Source organism: Podarcis gaigeae, assembly GCF_964106915.1.
Source record: "Podarcis gaigeae genome assembly, chromosome: 7".
In the NCBI taxonomy this organism is placed as follows: Eukaryota; Metazoa; Chordata; class Lepidosauria; order Squamata; family Lacertidae; genus Podarcis; species Podarcis gaigeae.
The window spans coordinates 508,971-535,633 of record NC_139683.1 but is presented as its reverse complement, the minus strand read 5'-3'; the positions used below and the strand labels follow the sequence as shown (position 1 = coordinate 535,633).

The 26,663-nt window shown below is 55.1% G+C and overlaps 1 protein-coding gene across 12 annotated transcripts; it reads right to left on the bottom strand.

Annotated features, from left to right (window-relative positions):
- Positions 1–1,812: 1,812 nt before the first annotated feature.
- On the bottom strand, positions 1,813–26,313 carry GRINA (glutamate ionotropic receptor NMDA type subunit associated protein 1). Of its 12 annotated transcripts, none has more exons than XM_083749259.1 (10): positions 11,079–11,220; positions 10,578–10,639; positions 10,282–10,479; positions 7,247–7,584; positions 6,939–6,998; positions 6,674–6,786; positions 4,556–4,756; positions 4,214–4,342; positions 3,526–3,669; positions 1,813–2,984 (listed from the first exon to the last, which is right to left on the bottom strand). In XM_083749259.1, the coding sequence occupies exons 3-10, from the start codon at positions 10,293–10,295 to the stop codon at positions 2,835–2,837; spliced, it is 1,149 nt and encodes a 382-aa protein (XP_083605385.1). In that variant the 5' UTR covers positions 10,296–10,479; positions 10,578–10,639; positions 11,079–11,220; the 3' UTR covers positions 1,813–2,834. The 12 variants fall into 12 exon arrangements, with proteins under 12 accessions (XP_083605385.1, XP_083605376.1, XP_083605380.1 ...); XM_083749250.1 differs by having other exon boundaries at positions 10,284–10,482; positions 11,079–11,216; XM_083749254.1 differs by lacking the exon at positions 10,282–10,479 and having other exon boundaries at positions 11,104–11,277.
- Between the last annotated feature and the right edge of the window lie 350 nt (positions 26,314–26,663).

Here is a 26,663-nt window from a genome sequence, read left to right as displayed (position 1 = left end):
ACCAACTAAGTTAGTTCTTGGTATGAGCTTTTGTGTGCATGCACACTTCTTCAGATATCACGAAAGCTCATACCAAGAACTAACTTAGTTGGTCTTTAAGGTGCTACTGGAAGGAATTTTTTTGTTTGTTTTGACTATGGCAGACCAACACGGCTACCTATCTGTAACTTCAGCTGGTGAACCGCCCTGAGACTTCTGGGTGCAGAGCGGTATATAAATCAAATATGTTTTTAATATGTTAACTCTTCTTCCATCACAGACCTTAATTTAGTCATATCTCTTTCCCAGAATTTCATTTCAACTAACTGGTCTTTCCCCTCACATTCCATATTCTCAAAGATTGCAGAAAGAAGCAGGTAGCCTGGGAGTGACTTGTTCCTAAACTTTCTCCAAATCTTACAAATTACTCTAGTAATGGGATTTGAATTTAATTATTGCAAGATCTTTCCTACTATTATGTCAGACAATTTTAGTTGATAAACATTTGTTTTGTGTGGCAAGAGTTCTCAAACTATGTTCTTATAATGCCCCAATGTGTAGTAATTTAACAAAGAGTGGTAATTTAACACTTTACATTTGGGAATTCAAATCTTCCTACTAATCACTAAAAGGGTCTTTTAGGTTAACCTATGCTTCCTCCCCCCCCCCAAAGTAAATAAAATTACAATTTCTTAAGTAAGAAATTGCTGACTAAGTGCAATATTTAATAATGAAAGAAGTTCTGTGGAATTTTGCTCATTTTTATAACTGGCCTTCCAGCCCAGAAGAAATTCAACTTTTTCAATCTAGGCAGATATTTTATTATTTGTTGCATTCATTAGAATGGTAGTGTTTGATTAACTCTTTGCAATCTTGGATAATTTCAAAGTTCCTTACTTGTGTCAACCACTTGGATTTTTTAAAATACAAATGCTATATCGCCTGCGCCCAAGTTATTTGTTAAATGGCCATTTCCTCCCTTCAAATGTAACAAGATTTGACACTAGTTCTAGATTTTGCAGTACCCGAAATAAGTACGTCTGTTCCATTCTGTCAAATGCTTTCTGGCTTCTAACTTTAGAGAATTGTTTTTGAAAGGTTTCTGGATATTTGATGTTAAACCTGTGTTTTTTCATAAATCCTGCCTAATTGCCCTGAATATATACGTTCTTAAAAAAAACTGTTTTATCTTTCAGCCAATACTAGACCAGGGCTTAAAAACTGTAGGCCTGTATGTCCAGCTACCGAAAAATCTTTTGCTGGTGTTTGAGGATGACAGTCTGAGCTTCTTCTCATTTGGCGGAAAAGATGGTGCCAGTGATAAACCATCCAAGGAAATGGGCAGGGTGGGGGCAGCGCAAGCAATCCATGCTGAGATGGGGAAGGGGAACAGAGCCCTTGAGAAAAGCAGCCTCTTTGCAGAACTGCCACTGCTTCCTCCAGGGAGCGCTGGAGTTGCAGCTCTTTGTTACTACAATAGCACAGCTGCAGCTTCGAAACTTGCTGTATTAACCTGGACACGCCACATGACATCTCAGGCAAATCAAATTACTCTGAGCTGGCTTCCCTAGGCAGCCGCCGGTGCCTGTCAACATGCCAACAGCTGCAGGATGTGTGCATTCCTGTGCTCATTGCAGCCCCTCAATATACAGCAGAGGTTCAGCCCCAGAGATTCAGTCCCTATCCAGGCCCAGGACTCTAGAGGCTCCTGGTCTTTGCGTCCTGCCTTGCAGCCTCCTGGCAGGGATGGTTGGCCATGCAGCATTCCACCCCCCAGCGCTGAAAAGAACCTTTCCCCTCCAGCCCCAAAGACAGAACCGAGGACTATCAATATCTGGTACATTCTCACTTTTATTAGGACATCCTATTTTTACAGTTTAGTGCAGAGGCTGGCCCCGGGGGCACGGTAGTGGCTGCTCAGCATGCAGTAGTGCAGGGCCTCCCTAAAGCCAGCCAGATTGCGGGGGGCAGGGAGGGGGGAGAAGGAGGGGAGAAGGAAGGATGAGGTACAGGGTCCCCAGACAAAAAGGGTCAGGAGACTTCACAGCTCTGTAGAAAAGCAAAGTGTTTGAGGGCCGGGAGCAAGGAAGGCCTCTTCCCTGCATGCCCCAAGGGGAGCCTGAGAAAAGGCAGCTGAGCAGTCTCTGCCCCCCAAGCTAGAGGGGAGAAACCACCCCTACTTTTCTGGACGATATCTGTAAAAACGGGACATGGGCATCATCCAGGCACTCAGCCCCCACAGTGGCTGGAGCAGGAGAGCCCAGCAAAGTGGGAAGCCAGCCTGGGCAGGGCAGGAAGCGGCACCCGTATCAGTATCATTCAGGGGTGGGGTGGAAGATGGCAAGGGGGGTGGGGAACCTCGCTGCCAGCCAAGAGGCAAGGGGCGGTTTGCGTGTGTCCAGAGCCCCAGAACAGCCCTGTACCCACGGGAAGAAGCGGCTGTGAGCGGCACGCCCAAGAAAAGGACATTCCTCCCTCAAAATTAAATTAGCACTTCCAGACCAAAATACAAAAGAGACAAGCACAGCGTATTTACACCCTCTTCCGAACTCTGCACAGCCCAAGGGGGACGCAGGGCAGAGGAGCCCTTCCTTTCCAGCATACGGCAGGCTGGAGGTGAGCGCTGCCTCCCCGGCTGGGGGGGGGGCATTGGCCACCTTGGACTCCCCCTTCTTTTCAGGTATCCTTCCCCAGAAAAGCACAAGACAGGGAGGGGGAAGAGGCAAAGAACTCAAACTCAAGGGACGGGGCGGAGGGGCGGGGGAGACCCCACAGGGTGGGAATAAAAAGGAGGAAAACCACCACAAAAGACAGGGCTTGGAAGGAACTAGCCCCTGAAGGGGTCAGAGGGCGGCCTACTCCTTGGCGCGCCCAATGATGGCCAGGATGTAGAGGAAGATGTTGATAATGTCCGTGTAAAGGTTGAGGGCCGCAAAGATGTATTCCTCCGGGCTGATGGCCAGCTGCTTGTTCCCTATTATCATCTGGGTGTCCATGGCCAGGAACTGCAAGGAGAAAGCAGGTCACGTGGGTCACAAGAACCCCCAGGAGAGCCAAAGGGGCCTGCGCCCCAACACACGCCACCCGGACCCCAGGCCTCTGGAACCCCCACCCGCTCCACTGCTGGGCCTGGGGTGCTCTCTCAGCTGCCTTCAGACCCTCAGCATCCTAGGAAGGAAGGAAGAAAGGAGGGACCGGGCAGGTGCTCTTTCCACCAGCACAGGTGGGTGAGGGGGGTGGAGAGGGAGGGGCTCTGCAGGGACTCTAACTTAGGGCTAGGGAGATCAGGATCTGCTGGCAGATCTCTATGGGTGGGTGGCCAGCAGCAGATCAACAACAGCTGACCACTGCAACAGCTAACAAGCTCTCCTCTAGGTCTGGGGGGACAACCAGGAGGTGTCTTTTGTGCAGAAGGCCTTGCGAACAGAGATTGGCTAGTGATCCCTGGGCTGAACAGGGAGGGGGCTCAGAGGCACCTTCCTTCCCCTTAATTCTCAGCGCCCTTCTGCCCGGCCGGTGGATCTTGGGGCCAGTGGGGAGACTCACGCAGGTGAAGAGGAGGGCGCCCAGGGAAGCATAGACAATCTGCAGGATGCGGTTCCGGATGAAGATGCAAAGGATGGCGAAGATGAACAGGACCACCAGGCAGACGATCAGCACCCCTCGGCACGAGGTGAAGTCGTACTTGGTCTGCAGACAAGGAGAGGAGCCTCAGGAGAGAGGTCAGGCAGCACCCCACAGCCCAGGCCCCCTGCTCCACATGCCAGGGCCCCCTTCATGGGCCCGTTTGTCTCAAGGGGCCAGTGCAGGACCTGGCGGCCTGGCAGCCTGGGCAAGGGGGGCAGGCAGGGGAACCAGCACACTCCGCCAGAGACCAGCTGCCTGACCTGTGGCACTTCAGTCTGCTTTGCAGGGTCTTATTCTGCATCAAGCAGCCATTGGGTCAAAAGATGTAGGGAGCAACACAGAGCCCCAGGAAAGGAGTCCCTGCACAGCCATCACTGCCTGGAATCTCTTGGGTGCCAATTCTGCCATCCCCACCCACCCACAATCCAGAAGAGCAAAGACCTCTTTCGCTTCACAGGCCCCCCCCCCTCCAAAGGCAGGATGCCAACCCAACAGCCCAAGGTGCACTTCTGGGCAACCCAGGTGCTCACACTGGGATAAACAATGCCTCTTGTCGTCGTTCCCCCCCCCCCCAAGGGAAGGGGGGCAGAGGAGCAGACACACCAACCTGCAGGGAGAAGATGACGACAGTGAAGCAGACGACGGTCGTGATGCCCACGGCCATGATGACGGCGTCCGTGTCATAGAAGCTGGCAATCATGCCCACCATGTAGGAGAGGCTCAGGGTCAGGATGGACTGAGGAGGAGAGGCAGTCGCCTTCAGCAGTGAGCCTCAATCCAGGCCCCACATCCCCCCATATCTGAGTCAAGGGGCAGCCATCTCTGCTGCCTGCCTGCCTGGCTAGGCCAAGGCAGGCTTCTAAGACTTTTTAAACTCAGAATTCAATCCATGGCGGCAGCAGCAGCCGCCCCCCGAGGCCACGCGCCCCCTGCCCGCTGCCCCGCTTACCATGGCCACGAGGTTCCAGGGGTGCTTGCGCCGGAACTCCCCACAGCAGCTGAGGACAATGAGGGAGATGAAGAAGAAGACGTAGGAGACGTAGTAGGTCCAGACGTTCTTCCGCACGAAGCCCTTCACGCCCTTCACGAAGGTGAAGATGGCCACGAAGGCAAAGGTCACCGACAGCTGGATGGTCAGCACCAGGAACACCTGCAGGGGGACAAAGGCAGCCTCCGTCAGGGCAGCCAGAGCCACTCAGGGGGGCAGAGCAGGCAGCGCTCAAGCCCCAAACATGGACAGTGCCCCCCCACCCCCGGCAGCAGCTGCTTCAGTGCCTCCTGCCCCTTGCGGGAGGCAGGGAGCTGGACTGCATGGAGGACCTGCGGTCATTGCTCAGGGGCTTCTGCTGGTGTCAAGATTTAATATTGGAGATGCTAATTTTGCTAAAACAAAAAAAAAAAATTCCTTCCAGTAGCACCTTAAAGACCAACTAAGTCAGTTCTTGGTATGAGCTTTCGTGTGCATGCACACTTCTTCAGATACACTGAAACACTGTTTCAGTGTATCTGTTTCAGTGTATCTGAAGAAGTGTGCATGCACACGAAAGCTCATACCAAGAACTGACTTAGTTGGTCTTTAAGGTGCTACTGGAAGGAATTTTTTTTGTTTTGACTATGGCAGACCAACACGGCTACCTATCTGTAACTGCTAATTTTGCTGTTATTGATACTGATTTCTGGTATTAGATAGATAATTTTTAAATTAAATTTTCTGTTTTACAACTTAAAATACTAATTGTACACCCTTGAGATATCAATGACTTCCCTTCTTCTCTTTCCACGGTTCATTTTACATATCGTAAATCCCTGCATATTTTACTACACCATTCAGTCTTCCATTATTGCATCCATCAAAACTTATTTACACTGTTGAATTTATCTTAGTGCTGCCGGCATTTTCAGCTGTGCAGAATTATTTCCCGTATATTCAACAAACGTTTCCCAATCTTCTTTAAACATGTGTTCTTGTTCTCTTATTCTATATGTTAAGTCTGCAAGTTGTGCATATTCTGTCAACTTAAGCTGCCGTTCTTCTTTGGTTGGGACCTGGCTCGTTTTCCATTTTTGGTACTAGTTTTAGACCTTGTGTCTCAAATGAAGGCTGGCAACACCATCAGCTCCGGCCTGTGAGAATCCTTTGCAGACGAGCACAGTGCCTGGAGACAGCCAAGTCCTGCACCCACAGCAGTGACCAGAGGAGGAATGGCGTCCCCTTCTCCTTGCGCCCTCCATCTTCCCCAACATCAGGGTCTTTTCCAGGGAGTCTTCTCTTCTCATGAGGTGGCCAAAGTCTTGGAGCCTCAGCTTCACAATCTGTCCTTCCAGTGAGCACTCAGGGCTGATTTCCTTAAGAATGGAGAGGTTGGATCTTCTTGCAGTCCATGGGACTCTCAAGAGTCTCCTCCAGCACCAGAATTCAAAAGCATCCATTCTTCGGCGAGAAAAGCATCAATTCTATGCCGAGCAGGGCACCCAAAATATGCTTTTATTCATTGCTTATTATTCTGTTTTTTGAATTATGTGACTATGTGTTGTGAGCTGCCTTGATCGCAGTTTTAACTAGGGGAAAGTGGCATGCAAAGAAACCCCAATCAATATCAGATCCAGCTTCTCGGTGGTCGGACCCTTCCCTGCCAACGAGGGTCTGCGCCCTGACAGCCCCTCTCCTCCTCCTCCTCCTCCTCCTCCACCAGCAGCCACAGCACTTCCAGGGCTTCCTCCCACACTTGGACTGGACTGCAGAAGAAGAGTTTGGACTGGATATCCCGCTTTATCACTACCCGAAGGAGTCTCAAAGCGGCTCACATTCTCCTTTCCCTTCCTGCCCCACAACAAACACTCTGTGAGGTGAGTGGGGCTGAGAGACTTCAGAGAAGTGGGACTAGCCTAAAGTCACCCAGCAGCTGCACGTGGAGGAGCAGGGAAGCGAACCCGGTTCACCAGATTACGAGTCTACCGCTCTGAACCACTACACCACACTGACTGCACCCCATTGCCAGGGCCAGAGGCAGAAGGAGGGAGAAGGGCAGGAGCCCCACAGCCCCTGCACACCCACAGCCCGACTCACCTTGCGAATGAAGGCCTGGCGGATGGTCTTGTCCTCCCAGTTGGTGGGGGGGAAATCCGGGTTGTCATAGTAGGAGGGCGGCCCATCCTCATGGTAGTTGCTGTGCACAGGCGCTGGGGACGAGAAGCAGCGCAGCCAGTCAGGCAGGGGCTCCCCACCCGGTGGCTCTCCCTACAGATTCCAGAGGGAGCAGCAGCAACTCCTCCTCCTCCTCTTCCTCCTGCCCCCTCACCCAGCCCGTGGCAGGGGTGATGAGGGCGCTCACCAATCCTAGAGTCTGCGGTGCCTCCTCTCCATACCACATAAACAGGGCGCCTCGCTCCAGCTGGGGGGCACAAGTGCAGCAAGAGAAGAGGAGAGGAGACTGAGGAGGGGGCCACAGAGCAGCGCCCCCCAGGGAACGCTGCTCAGGCTCCTCAGAGGCAGCCCAGCTCCCCACGGAAGCAGCCACAAGGCGGGAGAGTGCTCCCCGCCTGCATGGGCCAGGGGGTCTTCTGCCACCCCAGCAGAGACCCCACAGCCCCCCTTCCTGCCCCCCACCATTGCAGCAGAGCGGGCAAGTGGACTACTTACAGTCTGGGTCCACGGCAACTCCTGGATGCGGCTGGGCATAGGGCCCCTGTGGGTAGGGCCCCTGCGGGTAGGGCGCCTGGGGGTAAGGTGCCTGAGGGTAGGGTGCCTGGGGGTAGGGTGCCGCTTGTGGGTAGGGTGCCACAACCGGGTAGGCGCCCTGCGGGTATCCGGGCTGGCCATATGCCACGGGCTGGGGCTGCGGGTAGGGAGCCACTGGGTAGGGCTGCTGGGCATAGCCAGGTGGGGCCGGCGGCTGCTGCTGCCCAGGGAAGGGGTCTCCAGACACCAGGAAGCTCTTCTCATGCGACATCTCGGCCGGGTCTCTCACCACTTCGCGGCTGTGGAGGGGAGAGAGAGAGGGTTGGCAACTTCAAGCAGTGCAGAGGGAGACCACCCTCCCCAGCCGCAAGCAGCCCACCCGAGATTGAGTGGGGGTCCGGGGGAACGCCCTCCCCTTCCGCCCAGAAGTCTCACACGGTGCAAACCAAACAGTACGCTCACATATATTCCCACAATCTAAGAGCCCATTTTTCACATAATTTGGTGCGATTTCTTTACAAAGATGGGTGTGAGAGGAAGGAGGGCAGAATGCAGAGGGCAGAAAAGTCCTGGGGAAGTTAAAGGCAGGGGGAGGAACAAGGTTCTGAGCAGAGCCCACCCCCTTCCAAGACGCAGCCCCTGACCACAAAATCCAGCTCAGGACTTAGACATTTGACCAGACACCACTCGTCCTTTCTCAAGCCTACGGACGGCTGCTATTGCTACTTATAGACGGAAAAGCTGCCTCTCTGGATCAAGGCTTCTCAAGAAGGTGAAGAAAGCTTTGCCTCACAGAATCATTTAATTGTAGAGCTGCATGGGACCCCGAGGGTCATCTAGTCCAACCCCCTGCCACGCAGGAATCTCAACTAAAACACCCTTGTCAGGTGACCATCCAGCCTCCGCTCAAAGCCTCCAAGGAAAGAGAGTCCACCACCTTCCCAGGGAGTCTGTTCTGGAGCCGAATGGCTCTGACCATCAGAAATAATACCGGTTAACTACAGCTGTAAAATACAAAACCCCACCAGCCCATCAATCCAGTGAAATACAGTCCAGCCCTATAAGAAACATTTCCAGAATGACATCATTCATCAAGTGCAACCGTTAAAAGCCACTCAGCACAGGCAGGGTTTCAATCCCACCTAAAACACGGCAACTGAAGGCGGAAACTGAACATCTTAAGCAAGAGGCCACTGCGGAGAAGGCCCTGTCTCTAATGCACGTCATTGGGGGGATGATAAGCAGGGCTTCAGGCACTGATCTGAGCGTGTGGGTTGGGTGGTGTGAAGGCAGATGTTCTGATCACCTGGCACTCAGCACCAGCACTTGGAACAGGGATACTGAAGGGCCAGAAATGCCCAAGATGCTCAGGGACCTATAAGGCTCCATTCCTGGCACCAAACCTACATTTGCATGGTTCTTCCAAAGTCATACAGATTTTTAGAGCATGCAGCGCTTTCCTCTCCAAGTATCGGCTTCACTGACATCCGGTTCATTTCTGGGCCCAGTTCAAAGTGCTGGCTGCACAGAACCAGGGGACATAACTAACCGTCTCCCCCACAAGATCCTGTCTGCTCAGATCTGATTTGTTTCTATTCAAACTCTCTTCTCCCCAAGATGGCTAACAAACAGCCAGCAAAGCACCATAAGATCAGGGAGAGAAGGAAAGCAACCCAGCAGCAGCAGCAGCAGCAAAACCACCACAAAAAGCAGCCTCAGCACCCTTGGAAAAGCCCCCGAAGGAGCAGGGAACAGCTAGAAGCCTGCCAGAGAGGGGGAAGGAGGCAGCTCCAAGCCTGCCCAGCATCCCTGCCAAAGGCGAATCTGGCACGGTGGGGGACAGAGCAGTAAGGAAGTCGCCAGCCATTCCTGGTGGCAGAATTCTGCACTGCCGGAAGCGTCCAGGCTCTCCTCCCAAGGGAGCCTGCAGCAATGCAACCAAGACACGACTGGCGCCTTTGCCACCACATGCCCACCCGCGATGCTCTGGCCGAGAAGGCGCACGGGGGTGTTTTCAGCACCGCACCTGGGGAACTGCCTGCCCCAAAAAATCTGCTGAGCCTTCTCAGGGACGTTGAGTCATCCATTAGTCCTTTGGTCTGCCAGTTCTGATTTCACTACACGCCCCGCCCCCCCGCCCCCGCTAACTTTCTATCTGCTGTCCTAACTTTTCATATGCTCCTTTTTAAATAGATTATTTGAGGGGAGTGTGTGTGTGCTGTAAAGTGCCAGGGGCAAAGGGGACACGTTTCAATATGAAGAAGAAAAGCAATTCCCAAACTGTGCTGTGAACAGCTGGCCATTTGGGGAATGGGCTTCAGGTAAGAACTGTTCACAAACTGAATGGGAATCACTGGAGGATGAGGAAGAAACTTCTCGGGGAGCTGCAGGAATGTGAGGTCGGAGGGAGAGAAGAGGCAGCGTCCAAGAGAGCCCTTTGGGGAAAGGGCCAAACATGAAGGAGCCCTTCCAGCCCCCCCCCCCCAGCTGGGAGGGAGAAGCAGAAGAGTAGTAATAATGAGGATAATTTTGTTCTTTATATGCCACACATCTGACTGCGTTGCCCCAGCCACCCTGGGCGGCTCCCAACAAAATATTAAATACACAATAAAAACCTCAAACATTTAAGACTTCCCTGTGCAGTGGCACCTTCAGATGTCTTCTATAAAAGCATGGGAAGGTTTGCCCCATTCCAAAGCCGAGGCAGTGTGGTATAGGGGTTAGAGCGTCAGGCAGGGTGGCACTGGCAACTATGCAGCAGCCACAAAAACACAGCCCCCCCCCCCCGGCATCCAAGGCAGAACACCCCTGGAGGGGACACACACACACACACACACACACACACACACACCCCACCACGGGAGGAAGACTGAAAAGCCATGAGCAGCAGAACTGCCTCCCAGTTCACACCTGGCTCCCACCCACTTCTCTGCTGTCCCCTTTTTAACCAGCCCTCCCCCAAGACATGAATAAAACAGGGGTGTCGCGTGACCCACACTTGGGTCTTCATCCGCCCTCCGGAGTTTGGTCTCCCAAAGTTACAAGCAAGCGGCAGTTCAAACAAGGCCTGGCCTGGCGGGAGCCGGGGGTCTTCCTCCTGCTGCTGCTTCCTCTCTGCTCCCAGATCTCCTTGCCAGGGGAGGAGGAAGAGGGTCTCCAGGGAGGGGCTGGTCTCCCAAGGCAGCCCTCAGAATCTGCTGAGAAGCAGAGAACAACCCATTGAAGTGAGCCAACTGGCTCAGGGTCCGAGCGCAGGAGCAGGGCTGGCAAGGCCCAGGTCACGCTCACCTACCTTGCGGGGTTGTTGAGAGGGGAACGTGGGGAGGGGAGACCACGCAGGCTGCTTGGAGCTCCCTGGAAGACAAGCAGGACGCCAAGGGATAGGTGAACTCTAAAGTGATCCCCCAGGCCAGCCCCTGCACCCCGGCTCCAGCCCCACACCTGCCCCCCAGGAGGCTCTCAAGATGCAGGAGAAGGTGCTGCCCCCGCCTGGGCACTGCAGCCTTCTCCTGGCCAAGCACGGGAAGGGGTGATCTCCACACCAGAGACCCTCTGGGCACACACAAGCCCTTGGCAGCATAACCAGCCTGCCTCCCTCTGGGCTACCTGGCCGAGAGGGGCATCCAAGACCCCCTGGCCCTGCCCAACTCCACAGCTGGGCGTTTGCAACCTGGGGCCAAGAGGGTCTTTGGGCTCTGTGCCCATGCTCTTAACCACCAAGCAGAAGGCAATTGGAGGGAGGGGCTCTTCTGCCACACTGGCCCACCCCCACTTCCACAAAGACCCTTCTCACCCCACCCAGCACCAGCTTTGCCTACAATGCTCCGGCAGCCAGGCCCTCCTGCTGCCCGCCTGGCACATGCAGAGAGCGCCCGGCAGGCCAGGACCAAGGCGGCCACACCCTCCCCAGCTGCGGGCAGGAGCAGCCCCCAACTGCTGCCAAGGAGGCTGGGTTCTCTTCCTGCCTCCGTTGCCATAGCAGCCACCAACAGCCCCCCCTCGTTCTCAGCAGCCTTCCTTCCTTCCTGGTGACTGGGGCCAAAGCGCTCTTGCAGGCTCCGGACCCCCACCAACCCCTGCTCTGCCTCCTTGGGGGCACTCTTGCGAGGAGCACAGGAAGGGCAGACAAAGGGGAGGATGTGAAGCTCATCAAAACAGGCTGTGTTGAAGTCATCAGCGCAAGGCGGCTGCAGCAAGCTCTTCTGGGCCAGCAGCCCCTTCCCTGCCTGCGCCTTAAAGTCGTGCAGAAGCAGCAGCCTGAATAAGGAATTCCGCTTTGCACCCCCTGCTCTCCAATATCTGGGCAAGGGTCTGTGTCCTGAGCTAGCCGTGGCATCTGGGAAGATTCTGGACAGACCAAAGAAAGTCCTTCTTCATACAGTGGCCAGTTCACCTGTGGAACTCCCTCCCCCAAGAGGCAGGGATGGCCACCAAGTGAGATGCCTTCCAAAGAGGATTGGGCAAAGGAGGCCATCAGTGACTGCTAGCCAGGACAGCTCTGCTCTGTCTCCACAGTTGGGAGACAAAAAGCCATTCCTGGAAGCCGCAAGAGGGGAGAGGGCTTGTGTTCGAATCTGACCTGTGCGTTTCCCACAGGCATCTGTTTGGCCAGTGTGAGAACGGGAGGCTGGACAAGGTGGGCCTCATCTAGTGTGTTGAACCAAAGCTGAGCTGTTCTGAAAGCTTCCCTAATGCCATGTTGGTAGTCAAGATAACCCCACAATTAACTGGTAGTGGTTGTAGCAGTGAGCTCGTATATGCTCATATATGCTTGCTTTGACACAGGCTAATTGACTGGCTTGGATGCTCTCCTTGTCTCTGGGCTTTGCGGTGCTGGGCTCTGAGCCCAGAAAGGGGAGCTAATGGTAAGGTTTGGCTATTGCCGCCTCTGCCCTCTGGTGGGCAGGTGAAGCAACAGGGCAGAGTCCTGGGCAGAGGGACAGATGCTGCTTTGTGTATACAGAATGTGTGAACATTCTCTACGGTGAAGGCAAACCCAAGTCTCCTTGCTGTGGTGTCCAGCCTGCGTCTGCAAAGGCTGGGAGACTTTCTTTAATAAAACAGGAGACCGGATCTCTCCATTGTCTTTTCTTGGTATCCCTGTGCACAACTACTCCAGGAGCCCTCCTTCGGCTCTGGGCTCAGGGTGTCTTCTGCTGCTCCTCCGCCAAGATGCTCTGCTTTCACGCACTTCTCCCTGTCTGAGACCAAGCTCTCCACCCTGGGGCACCTTCTCCTTCGCTCATTCAAGTCCAGACTCCGTGCAAGGAGAGAACACAATCGGTGAGGGGGCCAGATCTTTATGCATTGCGAAAAAGGAACTGGGGCCTCTTCCTAGAGAACCTGCGATTGCCCAAAGATTATTTCCAGGAGCGGGGTGTGGCGTAATGTTCCCTGTCCTCCTCTGCAGGCTGCTTCTGGACCTCTTTAGAACATCATCCGCTGCCTCATCAGGTGGCTGTCAAGGGGAAATGCCCCACTTGCTTCCAGTGCAACGACTTTACACAACCATCTGTCTTCCCCACACATTCACAAGAAGAAGTAACCACAGAGTAATTGTTCCTGGAGATTAGCAGCTGGTGCAGACTTGCCTTCTAAGGAGTTGTCATGGGCAATTCAAGCATATTCTTCAGGCCCCTCGTGGGGCACCCAGCCGCTCCTCAGAGGACACCCCATCCCAGCACAGCTGAACTTCAACATCTCTTGCCTACACCCGGCTGGGCAGCAACATCTCTGGCTACCTATGCCTTGCCTTCACATGCCTCCTGTCTCTGGAAGCGCCTGCAGTCGCTGAACCATTTGGAGAGGCTGCAGAGGAAACGTATTAGGTGGAGCACTTTGGCCACTCAGATGAACCTGGACTCCCAACTCCCTTCAGCCATGCTGGCTGCGGGGTGACGGGAATTGCAGCCCCACATCTGGAGGGGCCAGGTTGGGGGAGGCTGAGCAAGGAAGCAAGGGAGGTCCGGCACACTTCCTGTTCCCGGCCTGCAGTGGCCGACCAGAGGAGAACAGCCATGGGATGGAATAACTTGCAGACACCTTGCTATAATTGGCAGCAGGAAGAATAACAACTCTTTGCAACTGATTTCCTCATTTTGGTTTCTTCTTTTGAGGTTAAATGGGATCAGATTTAACTTTCTTTTTGAGACATGTTCCAAGTTTGTTAGGACCATGTCCTTGTCTAAGTTGGAGGAACAGCAGCAGCTGCGGCGGCGGTGAGCAGCTGCCCCTCCAGTTCCTGCTGCTGCCCTCCCCAGTTGGGCAGGGCTCCTCTTTGCCCATAAAGAGGCCCCGTCAAATTCAACCTTCCCTGGAGCAATGCTATCAGCTGCAGCCCTGTGAACCTACAGAGCCCAGCCTGGCCGCAGAAGACAATGACCCCACATGCTACAGTCAACGGCTTACAGCCGCATTAGCCATTTCCAGCAAGGGAGGGTCATTGGTTTTTCTTGGGAATCGCCGAGGCCTTAAGAACATTCAAGCAGGAAGAAGGAAGTGTCCTGAGTTTTCTTGCCTCCCTCTTCCCTCCACATTTTTCCTTTTGTGCTGTGGCACCGGACATCTCCACCACCTGGAGGCACATGCCTGGGGATCCTTGGATCTCGACTGTTTTCACACACTAATACTCTATCCTGTAGAATTCTATCCCTTATATTTTATCTACAGAATCAGAATGAATTTCAGGAATCAAAATGCTTTTTCTGTGCAGTCTGAGCAGTGAGCAAAGTTCTAGCTAATTATTGTCATTTGTCTTCAGTTACCCCACCCCACCGCTCACAGGTGTGAATAATATTCTTATGTTATGAATGGTCCTTGTCCCCATTAAGAAAAAGAGGTAGGAACAGGCCAGTGTATAAGTTGACTCTCCCTGGGCCAAGTGACTTTTCCTCTTTAAGTTCTCAAAGTTTTTAACCAAGCTTAGGGTTGTCACTGGAACTAGCCAGATGTTTAACTGAGAATCAACCACAGTCAGTCCATCCGTTGAAAAATAAGACTTTAGTCTTGCCCCAAAATGGCAAAATTCTGTTTTGGCAACTCTAACCTTGGTTTAAAGAAGCATTTTGGCACCTAGCTTATATATCTGAGTTTCTAACACTGATGAAGTTCCATCGTTTAATTATGCTCTGCATGAAGGAGGTCCTCAATTTTCCAACAATCAGTTTCATTGGACGTCCTTGAATTCTGGTATTAGGTGAGAGAGGGGAAGAACATTTCTCTACCCACTTTCCACAAGCCATGCATAGTATCACAAACGTCTATCATGTCGCTTTTCTTTAAACTGAAACGTTTCTGGTGCTGCAGCTTTTCTCCATGGGACTCCATCCCCTTTGATTGGACTTTCCTGAACCTCCTCCGACTCTGCCATATCCCTTTGGACAGGAGGCAACCCAAACTGTGGAAAGTATTCCATATGCAGTTGCACCATAGATTTGTATATTGGCATCACACTATTGGCAGTTTTCCTCGCAGTTTCCATGATCCCTGCCAGTTCAGACCCCAGGGACATTTATGTGGAATTCAGATTTATTTATTTTTTGCCCTGATGTGCATCAGTTCACACTTGCTGACGCTGAACTGCATCTGCCATTTGCCACTGTTACGGCAAAATCTGGGTGCGAGGCTGCTCTGCCACCCAGCTCATCGGACTAAGTCCGTGGGTCCCTGCGGAGGAAAAAGAGCTCAGCCGGAGACAGGAGCAAACTGCAGAAGATCCAAGTTTATTGCGCAACAGGTTCAAGGCGAGAGCCCCCCCCCTTCCGTAACAGCCACCCATTCACTCTGTTTGGAGAGAGGGTTCCTTTTGAAGTTCTCCACAATCTCTTTTAGTTCTAGCAACCCTGAACAATCTGCAAACCTGGCAACCCCACGGCTCCCCGCTAGCTGTCCATGAACACTTAAAAAGGCCAGGTCCCAAGACTGATCCTTGGGAGACTCCACTTTCTACAACTCCCTACTTGGAGGCCTGTCCATTTATTCCTACTCCTTGACCCATTTCTGATCCACGAGAGGCCCTCTCCTCTTGTTCCACCAAGGCACACATCCTGTTTCAGAGGGTAGCAGCTAAAAGTCAAATGTCCCCAACACCCAGGTGGTCAGAGAGGGTGCTGAAGCCTATCAGATGCTCCTCCCCGTTGCCCCTTTTCTTCTAAACCAGGGGTTGGCAAGGTTTACCTCACCTGGGCGGTTCACTCCAGCAGAGATCCTTCTGTGGGCCAGACTGCGCCCGAAATTTCCAGCATCTGCATAGACACGATTTCTGGCGGTGTGGAAGTGAGTCCCCGTGCTGCGCTGCGCTGGTTTAGCGCAGCGCAGGGGGACTCGCCGGGGGGCCGGTTAAACGACCCATGTGGGCCACTTGTGGCCCATGGGCCTTAGGTTGCCGACCCCTGTTCTAAACTCTTCCCAACCTACTTTCTGAATTAAAGTCCTGTCGGCTTTCCCAAAATGAGCTTGGCCAGGGGGCAATCCAGGGATCCCTAAGGACCTAGCCTCATGCCTCCACAGTACCCCCAAACAGATCTCATCTCCTCCTTGAGTGACAGATAAAGTCTGGACAGACCTCAGCATCCAGGAACAATGCCTTTCACGCTGGGCACTTCTGGACTGTTGCAAACCTGCCTGCCCATCAGATCACCACTCCCAAGGCTGCCCGGTCACTCGGGCGTCCCCTCTTCCCCACAAGGCCATTGTCTCTCCCTAGAGATGGGCTCCCATAGGAACTGCAGCATGGCAGCACCCTAAGGGGGGGGGGGAGAGACAGAAGTGACCAGCCCCTCCTTCCCTGACGCCGCCACCACAAAACTCTTCATGGTGCCAAATGGAAAGGAGGGAGGGAGAGGGAGAGAGAGAACTGAACAACCGATTAGTACTAATAGTTTTAGTTACTCCAGAGCAGCAGGTGACTCATAAGAGCATCAGAGTCATGGCAGAAAGATCAGCTCCTCCACACACAGGAACACAGCATAGAGAGCTGTGGATGGGATTCAATGAGCAAGCTTAGTTTGGGTGTTTAAAATAATGTGGAGCAGGAGAGAAAGAATGCGAATCGAGGCCACTAGACTGCGCCCCCCCCCCCCCGCCAGAAGGAACACTTCCCTTAGGAGATTTCCAGCCAGGGACACAGAAGGGAGGGTTAAATGCCCCCAGCCCATTCTGACTTTCCAAACTCAGATGCCAGGCAGCTAACATCTTGGATCAGAGATGGAGGGGAGGGAATTCAGTCCAGGACCAGGTGCCCAGTTCAAAGGGCAGGGCAGGGCTGCTTTCTGTTCAGCTCTGAGTCGGCCTTTTGCCCACAGGGATGCCAGGGCCCAGGTGGGGCAGTGACACCCAGGAGGGACACTGGAACAGCTCAAGGCCACCAGACAAGGCTGGCCTAATCCTGCTGGTGATCCCAGGGGTCAAATGTCCTCCTGCCTCTCCCCGCACCGGGTGTGTTACTCCCTTCTGGCTAAGGCAGGGCGTTGGAGGAAATCTGAGCTGTTTAACTGGAACCCAATGCAATCTTTCATCAGATACTTCCGGGTCCCTATGTAAGCGAAGAAAACAAGGACTCCACCGTGTCTTGGCGGCTGCCTGAGTGCCACACAGTCTAGTATGAAGATTCCCCCTCCCCCTGTCAGGTGGAGGATGGTTCTAAATGTATGCTAAAATGCACATCCCATCTTCCAGCTCTTAAGGAGTTTTCAAGGTGACGAACCATGACAGATTCAAAACAAGCCTTGCTTGCAGATGATGCCAAGCCATGGTTCATTTCACCTATGGTTTCCTTGGTCACCCAAACCCTGCCCAGCGGCTTAACCATGGTTTGTTGTCGGCTTACAGCCATGGTTTCTGTCAACCGTGGCTTGATGTCATGTGCAAGCCCAACACACTTCCTTGACGCACAGCAAGAGCAGCTGTAAACACAACAACTTGGGGGAAAGAAACAACTTGCAGTGGCAGGTTCTTGGTCTGCTGAACCGTGGCTTGGCACTATGTGTGACCCAGCGAAGAAGCCAGGCAGCAAAAACAGCAGCAAAAGCAGGCAGGCGATCCATGAAACGCAGCTGGAAGAGAGCAGCCCAGGAGCAAAGATCACAGAGTGACCTAATTAAACGCTCACAAGAGGACAAAAACCGTGTTAGCCTTGTGCCTCAAGTCCAGAGTCTGGGCACCAGCTGAGCCACAGTGGGAAGAGCACCCCTTTCCTTCCAAGGCACCCCTATTCCCACCCCATGTACTAAGATATCTGAACCAAGGGACCACTGTTTTCAAGCACTGCCCTCCTCACTTCTGAAGGTGCCTTGACTGGGAGTAGGAAGAGCCTGGAGAGGGCCTTCTGATAAATACTCTAAAGACTGGGGCAGGATCCGGGGTGTGTGTGTGTGTGTGTGTGTAAAGGGTCCTCCTGATCACAATCTGCAGAAGGCTCATGGGCCAAAACCATCCCCTCAACCTGAGCCTGCAAAAGCACCGGAAGCTGCTCCACATGTGTTTTATGCTGGCAAGTAGAATGAGAAGAGTTTGGATTTGATATCCCGCTTTATCACACCCGAAGGAGTCTCAAAGCGGATCACAATTTCCTTTCCCTTCCTCCCCACAAGGTGAGTGAGGCTGAGAGACTTCAGAGAAGTGTGACTGGTCCAAGGTCACCCAGCAGCTGCAGGTGGAGGAGGGGGGAAGTGAACCCGGTTCCCCAGATTACAAGTCCACCGCTCTAAACCACTACACCACACTGGCTCACAAGTGAGAGCCCCATTAGCTCACTCCAGTTAATAATCTGACTGCTGTCCTCTGGCAGCCTCAATGCCTGGCTGGCTCCTCGTGAGACAAGAGGCCTCTGAGACCAGCCCTGACCTTGGGAGCACGACAGCAGCCTCCTTAGCTGCCAGCGTGATCCTCCTGGGGAAGAAGAGCCCCCATCTGCTCCCAGTTCCCACCCCACCCCTTGGGGGGAGCTCAAGGCATATCCAGAGGGAAGCCTGTCTACCTGCAGAAAACAAGGAGTAAAGGGTGGCTGGACATTCCCTCCCCCCTCCAATTCCCGGAACTAGACCCCTCTTTCCCTCCCGTCCCCCTCCCACTTGACCCACCACCACTGGGCTTGCACCTGCCCCCTTTCCTCCCTCGATTTCTCCAGGACTTGCCTGTCCTGCCCAGCTGGCAAATGTGCTGTGCCACTCACTCTGGAAGCAACACCACCAGCCCTGTGTGTAGAAGGCTGGACATTCCTGCGGGGGCAGAAGCTGCAAAAACGCTCCTGCTTCCCCACTTGTAACTTTGAAAGCAATGCTGGAAAGGGGGGAGCATCTTCCCACATCCCTGCCAGGAAGCTCTCGCTCTGGATCTCCAAGCTGAGCCCCCCACCAGCCTCAGAGGCCACACCAGCCTCTGCCACACGCGGCCCAAGGTGGAGCCCTGTGCTTCAGCACAGCTGCTCACACGAGTCCTTCTCTCCTGCACCAGCCAGCCTGGATCAACAGCATGTGCCTCTCCCTTTCCCCTGTGGGGTCCAATGACAGCCACAACAGTCCTCTGCAGAATCCCAGCTGAGCCCAGCCAAGCCTCCTTCTCTCCAGGGAAGCTGCTCTCCTCCTGCTGCCATGAAGGGCCTGCTGCTGTCAGCACCTCCATCTCCTCAGGGGATCCTGCATCTACTTCCCTCAAGATGCAATGGAGCGGGGTGACCCTCTTGCCAAAGCAGCAGCAGGACTCCATCCCTAACTGGCAGTGACAGACAAAGAGGGGGGCACCTTCTTTGTGCTTGGACCTCAACACCTTGCCAAAATAGCCACTTGCAGATGCCCCTGCAGGACCCTGGCAGCCCAACCGGCACAAAGTCTAGAGCAGCCTTTCTCCACCTGGGGGTCCCCAGATGTTGTTGAACTACAACTCCCATCGCCCCTAGCTAGCAAGGCCAGAGCTCAGGGATGATGGGAGTTGTAGTCCAACAACATCTGGGGACCCACAGGTGGAGAACCACTGGTCTAGAGCCTGCTTTAAGAAGCTGCTCAATTTGCCATTCCCGGAAACAGGTCCTGAGCTCCGCCTCAAGTCCACCTCCTTGGAGCAAAGTCCTCCTTCAGTCAACAGGCCTGGCTGAAAGCACACAGTGTGCGAAGAGGAGAAGGGTGTATGTGTGTCACACAGCCTGGGTTGTGTGTCCCTTGAGGAGGCAGCGCTCTTCTGCCTTTGATGAGCACAATCTGAACTACTGTATACACAACAAGACCAAGCCGATGAAATGCTTTATTGGCCCCAAACAGTAAATATCAAGTGCTTGAGTAATTGAAGTTGTTCAGATTAGAGGAGAAGGCTGTTTCCTTGGATAGACTGACAGGGGCCAGATTGTCTCTTGGGCCTTGACTCTTGTTTTGCAAGACCAAGACAGCTGTTATGAAATGGGCAAATTGCACCCACCATGTGACCCTTTCAGGGCTCTTTCACAGCCAGCATTGAGTGTGACACTGTTTGCTCACTTTTCATGGGAATTCCACTTAACACTGTCATGCTAAACTTGTGCTTCCCCCATTTTGGACTTTCCCAGATGACAGGAACTTGTCGGAAGATCAGATGAGGACCACAGATCTGCCAGGGCAGATGTCCTTAATAATAATAATAATAATAATAATAATAATAATAATAATAATAATTTATACCCCACCCTCCGCAGCCAAGACCGGGCTCAGGGCAGCTAACACCCAATATAGAAACAAATTGATTGAAATACAACTTAAAAACAAGATTAAAATACAACATTAAAATATTAAATTACAGCCTCATTTCAATGGAAACTCAAAAACTTTTTGGGGGATGAAAACGTCAAGTCTTCACCAAGGCTAACTTTCCAGACTGGTCCCACATGGGCCAGAAAAAAGCCAGGGAAGTCCCCAAATAGGAGTTCCTTAGCAGTGCCTTCTGTCTTTTTTAAAAAGGCACGGCTTTGATGCAGACAGCGAAGTGTCGGCAGACTGAACCCACCGCAGCTCAGCAAAGGTCCATTGCAACATTGGGGGGGGGGGATGTCCTATAATTCCATTTTTGTTCTTTTGATTCAACAGTGCTACACCTCTCTTTCATGGAAAAAAAGGCAGGGGGGAAACGTTAACTATGATTAAAAGCTTTATTTTAAAAATTAAAGCAGGGTTGTAAAATGAACCCCCACTGGGGTTCTGGTGAATGTGTGCTGAGGTGCAAAGCCCCCCCCCTCCCGCCGCCAGCAGACGCAGCTTGCCTGCTTGTGTGAACAGAACGTAGCAGGCAGAGCCCAGGCCTCCCCGCAGTATGAAAAGGCCACTGCAGCACTCCTCCTCCTCCTCCTTGCAGCTGGCAATGGAGCAGCAATGATTGGGCAGCTGAAGGAAGCAGCCTGAGCCTTGGCAGGGATTGAAGGAAGTGAAAGCGAGAGGCACCTTCCCAGAAACAAGACCACTCACAAGACGCAAGGAAGGCAGGACCCCAGAGAAGCAGGGAGGGCAAAGAGATTGGCTAAGGAGGAATTCTGCAAGGACCCCAGATAGCAGCAGCAGCAGCAGCAGCAGCAGCAGTCCATGATAACGCCCTGGCAAACTGGGGGGGGGGGTGTTTCTCCCTCCCCCCCTTAGACCAAGCAGGGGGGCTGGTGAGGGTGCACAGAGAAGATGCCAGGCTGTGCCAGCGGCAAGGGACATGTTATTCCACTTTTGCGGTCCACAGCTACGGGCACAACTTGGTTTTGCCACTTAGCCAGGAGCTGCAAGACGGAAGGGAGGAAGGAAGGCAGCATTTTGCGCACGCACCCCCCCCCTCGGGCCCCCTCTCCTTAGTCCCCATTCCTAGCACTTGTTAGCTTCTGTCAGCAACTAGGAGGGCACCAGGCAGCTGTTTGTAGAAAAGGAAACTTGGGCTCCAGCTTTCCCAGAGAACTGAAACAAGGCCAGGATGGTGCCGGTTGACTGGGGGAGGGGAGAGGCTGGGGGGGGGGGCTGCAGCTGGCCAAGAATTATGCCCCTGCTCCTTGGCCCAAGAGGGACCCCAAAGCAGCCCGCTGGGCACCCAAAGGGGTTTCCTTTCCCCATCCCCAGAGAGGGTGCTGCTCCAGGCTCACTGAGAATGGATGATGGCAGACTGGGAACTACGGGGGGGGGGGCGAGGCACCCCAGTCAGCTGGGAAGGAAGGAGCCCTTGCTGGTGCCACTTGCAGCACCAAGAAGCCCCTCCAGCAGAGACGCCAAGCCCAAAGAGGGGTCACCTGGAAGGAGGCCGGCTAAAGACCGCCCTCCAGAGAGGCCAAGCATCCCAGCGACATCCCAGTGGCCAAGGCTGCACCTGTCGCCGTTGCTGCCGCTGCGTCACCAGTCTCCGCGTCCACGCAAGGCGCAAAGACCCCTACGGGTGGCAGCGCCAGCCAAGGACGGAGGGGGGGGCTATGGCGTCCCCTCCCCCCCAGCTCGTAATCCGCTTTGAGCTTAAGGCGCCCTAATTCCCGGCCGGGCCTATTTCTGGCTTTGCAACCCTAATCCCTTCACTCGGCCCACCCACCACGGGGAGAGGGCACTGAGATGCCCCCGGCCGAATCAGCCATCAGGAGCAGAGGGCAGCAAAGACCAGGGACCTTGGATCTTTCCGCCTCACCTAAACCACAGAAACCCCCAGGGCCCCCCCTCCCCACCGGCAAAGAGCAAAAGCAACATCAGCTGCCCCCTCTTTTTAAAAACGAGGCTTGCGGCAGGGGGGTGATTCTGGGAGCAGGGGTCCTTTCCGCAAAGGCGGCTAAAGGCGCCAAGGGAAGCTCTAGCGGCGAAGTTCCCTGGTCCCCCTGCTGCCCTGCTGCCCAGCACCCCCGCGATGGCTCTTGGGTCCTGCCTGGCATCCCTGCCAGGGGCTAGAGCGGTTTGCCTCCTCTGCTGGGCCCACGGAGGGCAGCATTTCTCTCCAAGCCCAACCCAGCCCTGCGGCCTTTCATTATGGACTGGGATTCAAGGGCCACTGGAGAGACTGGCAGTGAAAGACCAATCCTGGGGTGTCCCGCCTGCAGCCGGAGAAAGTAGCAGCCTGGCCAGGGGGAGACTCGGGGCCAGTCCGGGAGAGAGGCCTGGCAACGCACAACACAAAGCCACAAGCTCAGAGCCACGGAGGGAGCAAGGCCAATGCAGCTCTTCTGCAGGAGAGGATGACCCACACAGAGAAGCTCCAAGGGGCACACAGCTCCACTCTGCACCTCCTCCCATGCCCTGGGCAGAGGGACCAGCCTCACACAGCGGCTGAAGGCTCGAGTCATACCAGTGGGGGGGGGGGGGGAGACCCCCTTTCTGTGGCCCCAGAAGCAGGGTTCTGGAGAACGCTTCTCCTGCGTGCGTCTAGCCATGATTTCACCTCTCAACTCTCAGTGTCTTGCACTCTAGAAACTGCGCTTGGAGACCAAGGTGACAAGACGCCGGGAGCCAATCCAGAAATGCGTTACGTAACGTCCGGCATTGTGGGAACCAGCCAAGAGACTTCGGGGCACCGACCAGCCCCTAAACCCAAAATCCAGCCTAAGCACCTAGAAAGAAACCAAACCAGAACTCAGGCCGGGCAGGCGGCCGGCCCTCCAGATGTTTTGGCCTACAACTCCCATGATCCCCAGCTACCAGGACCAGTGGTCAGGGATGATGGGAATTGTGGTCCAAAACATCTGGAAGGCCGAAGGTTGGGATGCCTGCCTTAGAAGCACCTCCACATCCAACACAATAGATTCTCCGGCCCTCACTTCCCTCCCTCCCCGGAGATGGAATGTTTTATGCACACTATAATATATGGCAATGTGCCTCTCCCTGCGCATTTTGCGGGGTTGTGCATTGACGCCGTGCATGAAAAGCAGCCCCATTTAGCACACGGAGCGTGTGACTGCGCTCTTCCCTCACAGAGTGGTCCATGCACAAGAAGATATCCCCCCCCTCGAGCGAGCAGCATGTTCAGTGTCGTCACAGGAGAACATCCCAGAATTCTCTTCTGCCATCTGGAGAGCAACAGCCCCTTGCTTGATGTGTGGCGGAGAGCATTGCGCTGGCAAGGAATGTGTTCTGTTCATATTCTGCTTGCTTTCTTTTTTAAAAACCAAGCGCACACGCAAAGCAGCTTCCAAGTGTTAATAGCTCCAAATGGCTCCAAGGGGCCATTAAACAAACTGGCCCCCCAAGGCACCTGTTTCTCCACAAGATCAAGCTGCTTTCCCTTTGTCCCCCACACAAGGCCCCAATCCCTCCTTCCACCAGACACTCTCCACTCTCTACCTATCTGGTTCCCATCTCCCTTCTATCTCACCGTCCTGGTCAGCCCCCCCCCCCCTTTTTACAGAGACTCCAGAAATGCAGCAAAATCTGGAGCAAAAGGCTGCCCCTTGTCTCATTTCTTGAGAAGTCTGAGCCAAGGGTAGAATGCTGCACTCTCATTGCTGACATGGTTGCTCTACCTGGCAAGGAGATCCTTCCCCTCCCCTCACCCTTTGCACACCTGGGTGATGCGAGGCAGACAGAAAATGGTCCAATGTAGAGGATCCAACCCTCAATCTGTCTTGCATGGTCCGCCTTGAACACTTGAAGAGTTCGGCATAGTCTGAAACCTCCCTCCCAGCTTCAGAAACACAGGCGGACCCCCTAAAATGTGGCCTCGCTCCCTCGGGGTCCTTTGCTCTGTGGGACCAGCAAACTTGCCAAGGACCTTTAGCTGCTCTGGGTGAAACTTGGGGTCCCTTCTGACTCTTTGAAAGGCAGACTTAGCGCCACCCCCCAGCCGCAGCACGGGAGCCCCTTCCTCCTCCTGGGGGAAGGCCCGGGAGCTGGGAGGGGGCAGCACCATCATCTTCCCAAACACTGAGCAAGGCAACCCTCTGGTGCAGCAGCAGTCCTCCCTGCCCCATCAGGGCACCCAGGGGCCACCGCCACAGGGACCCAAGTCATCTGGGCCCTGGGCTGGCGCATTCTGGTTCTGCGCCACTTCCCCATTAGCCAACGTGGCAAGCCAAGACCCTTTGCCCAGCCAGCGCTGACAAGAGGCAGCTGCTGCATTTGGGACACACATCTGGCTCCCCCAGCTACAGGGAGGACATGTGCCAAGGCCCAGGCACCGAGCACAGGGGCTCTGATCCTGCCTACCCACTCGTGGGACCTCAGACCCTGCACCAAGGAGGAACTGGGCTGGGTCCAATCACCCACCATGATTGTAGCACACTGGTAAAGGTAAAGGGGCCCCTGACTGTTAGGTCCAGTCGCAAACGACTCTGGAGTTGCGGAGCTCATCTCGCTTTACTGGCTTCTGGGTCATGTGGCCAGCAGGACTAAGCTGCTTCTGGTGAACCAGAGCAGCGCACGGAAACGCCGTTTACCTTCCCACCAGAGTGGTACCCATTTATCTACTTGCACCTTGATGTGCTTTCAAACTGCTAGGTTGGCAGGAGCTGGGATCGAGCAACGGGAGCTCACCCCGTGCGGGGATTCAAACCGCCGACCTTCTGATCAGCAAGTCCTAGGCTCTGTGGTCTAGACCACAGCTCCACCTGCATCGCAGCACACTGGTACTCTCCAGCAGATGTTGTGAATGACACCTGCCCTCCCCCCTGAGGCCAAGTTCCCTGGGGCAAATGGGAGTTGTGGTCTGACACACCTGAAGGCCCCCCAGCCAGTCAACTCTCCTCTCTCACAGCAAGGCTGAGTGTGCCTCTCGCAAGGCCAAGCCAGCTGCAAAACCACAGGAGGGGGTCAGCCAGTGGGGGGGGGGATTCACCACCCCGTCTGAATCAGACCCTCTTGCCTGCCCGTGTCCTGCCTTCTTCAAAGCTGCCAGCTGCCCAGGGGACTTTATATCAAGAATAAAGAGGTAAGAACCAACAAGAGACGCACATGGCTTCTTTTTCCTCCTGGCCTCTTCCTCCCGCACCCACAGCCTGGCGTTTATTCCCTGAACACCCCCCTGGTGCCAGGACCCTCCTTCCCTCCACCCGCTTCCTAGAAAGACAAAAAGGCCTCTTCCCAAAGACGTCAAGGATATGTACAAATCATTCCCCTCGGAACAAACGAAAGGAAAAGGAAAAGCCAGAGAGCCGGGGTGCCAACATGAATAGAACACCTGGGCGGGGCAAGCAAGCCCAGGCCCACGCAATGGATCACAAGGCAGGCTGCATGCACACCATTTGACTGCCAATGCCCATCAACTGGGGGGAAGCTGCTCCAATATTTTATGGGGGGGGCAAGGGACCTCGCCCCCCCCCCGGAGTTGGCTCCTACCCAGAAAGTCTTCAGTACTGAAGGCAGCAAACCTGCCCTGCCCGCCAGGTTTCATTTACGATTTAATCCCGTGTTTTCGGGGGGGGGGGGCGCTGCCTCTGCTCTGGTGCTGCTCAGGCCGCTCTGGGCTTTTCGGCTACCTCGGGGGGGGGGGGTGCTGGAAAGGCAGGTGAGGCTGGAATTGGTTTTAATGGGGGGGGGGGATAAAATCTCCGTCGCCCCTTCCTCCTTCCTCTCCGGCTCCATCCATCCTTCGACGGAGCCCCTGCAGGGTCACCTGCGCTGGGAAGGGGGGGTGCCACGTCCGGCCCGGACCCCCCTCCCGCCCCACCGCATTGCAGGCCTCCGGGGAGAGCCAGAGGGGCTGAGCCCCCTACCGGCCATCGCCTGCCCCCCCCCCCCCAGGAGGAGGCTCGGCTCCGGCCTCGCCTTCCAGCCCCGGACGCCGCGGGGCAGCTCGACGGCCCCCGCCCGACCAAACACCGCCACCAGGACCCCATTGCAGGAATGGGGGGGGGGCACCAGGTGACGCGACGGGGCCCCGCTCGTGTGGCGCACCAAGGCATCTCTCATCCCTCCCCCGGCGGCAGGTTGCATCCGTAGCATCACCTCTCCCCCCCCCCACCCGGGGCTTAGGATCCGGCTAAGGCCGCGCAGCCCCCGCCGCAGCGCTGCTGGACCCCCCTCCCGCCCCGACGCCCCTTGCTCGCCTCCGCCGGGCTCACCTGACGGGCTTGGGCGCAGCTCGGCGTCGAGGGATGGCGGTGGCGGCGGCGCTGCGCGGGAGGGGCGGGGGGCTTTCCTCCCGGGCGGGGGCGGAGCGTCAGCAGGAGGGGGCGTGGCCAGGAGGCCAAAGGCAGCCGGGGGGAGGGGAGGCGCAGCAGCGCCGCCCGACCAGAAAGAGACGCTGGCTGCAGCTCTGGATTCCGGGCAAGGGAAAGCGCACCTTGCAGGCAGCTTGCGCCACCAGCCCGGCGGGCGCCGGATCGGGCCCCAGGGCAGCGCAGGGGGCTTCTCGGCCAGCCTAAGCTGCGCTCACGGGGCGGGGGGGACGACGGGGACACCGAAGCGCCCCAAGGGACGCCCCTCCGTCTGCGCGGGACCCGAGTGCAGCAGCAGCGCTCTCCCTGCGCGGCATCCGAGGGGGCAGC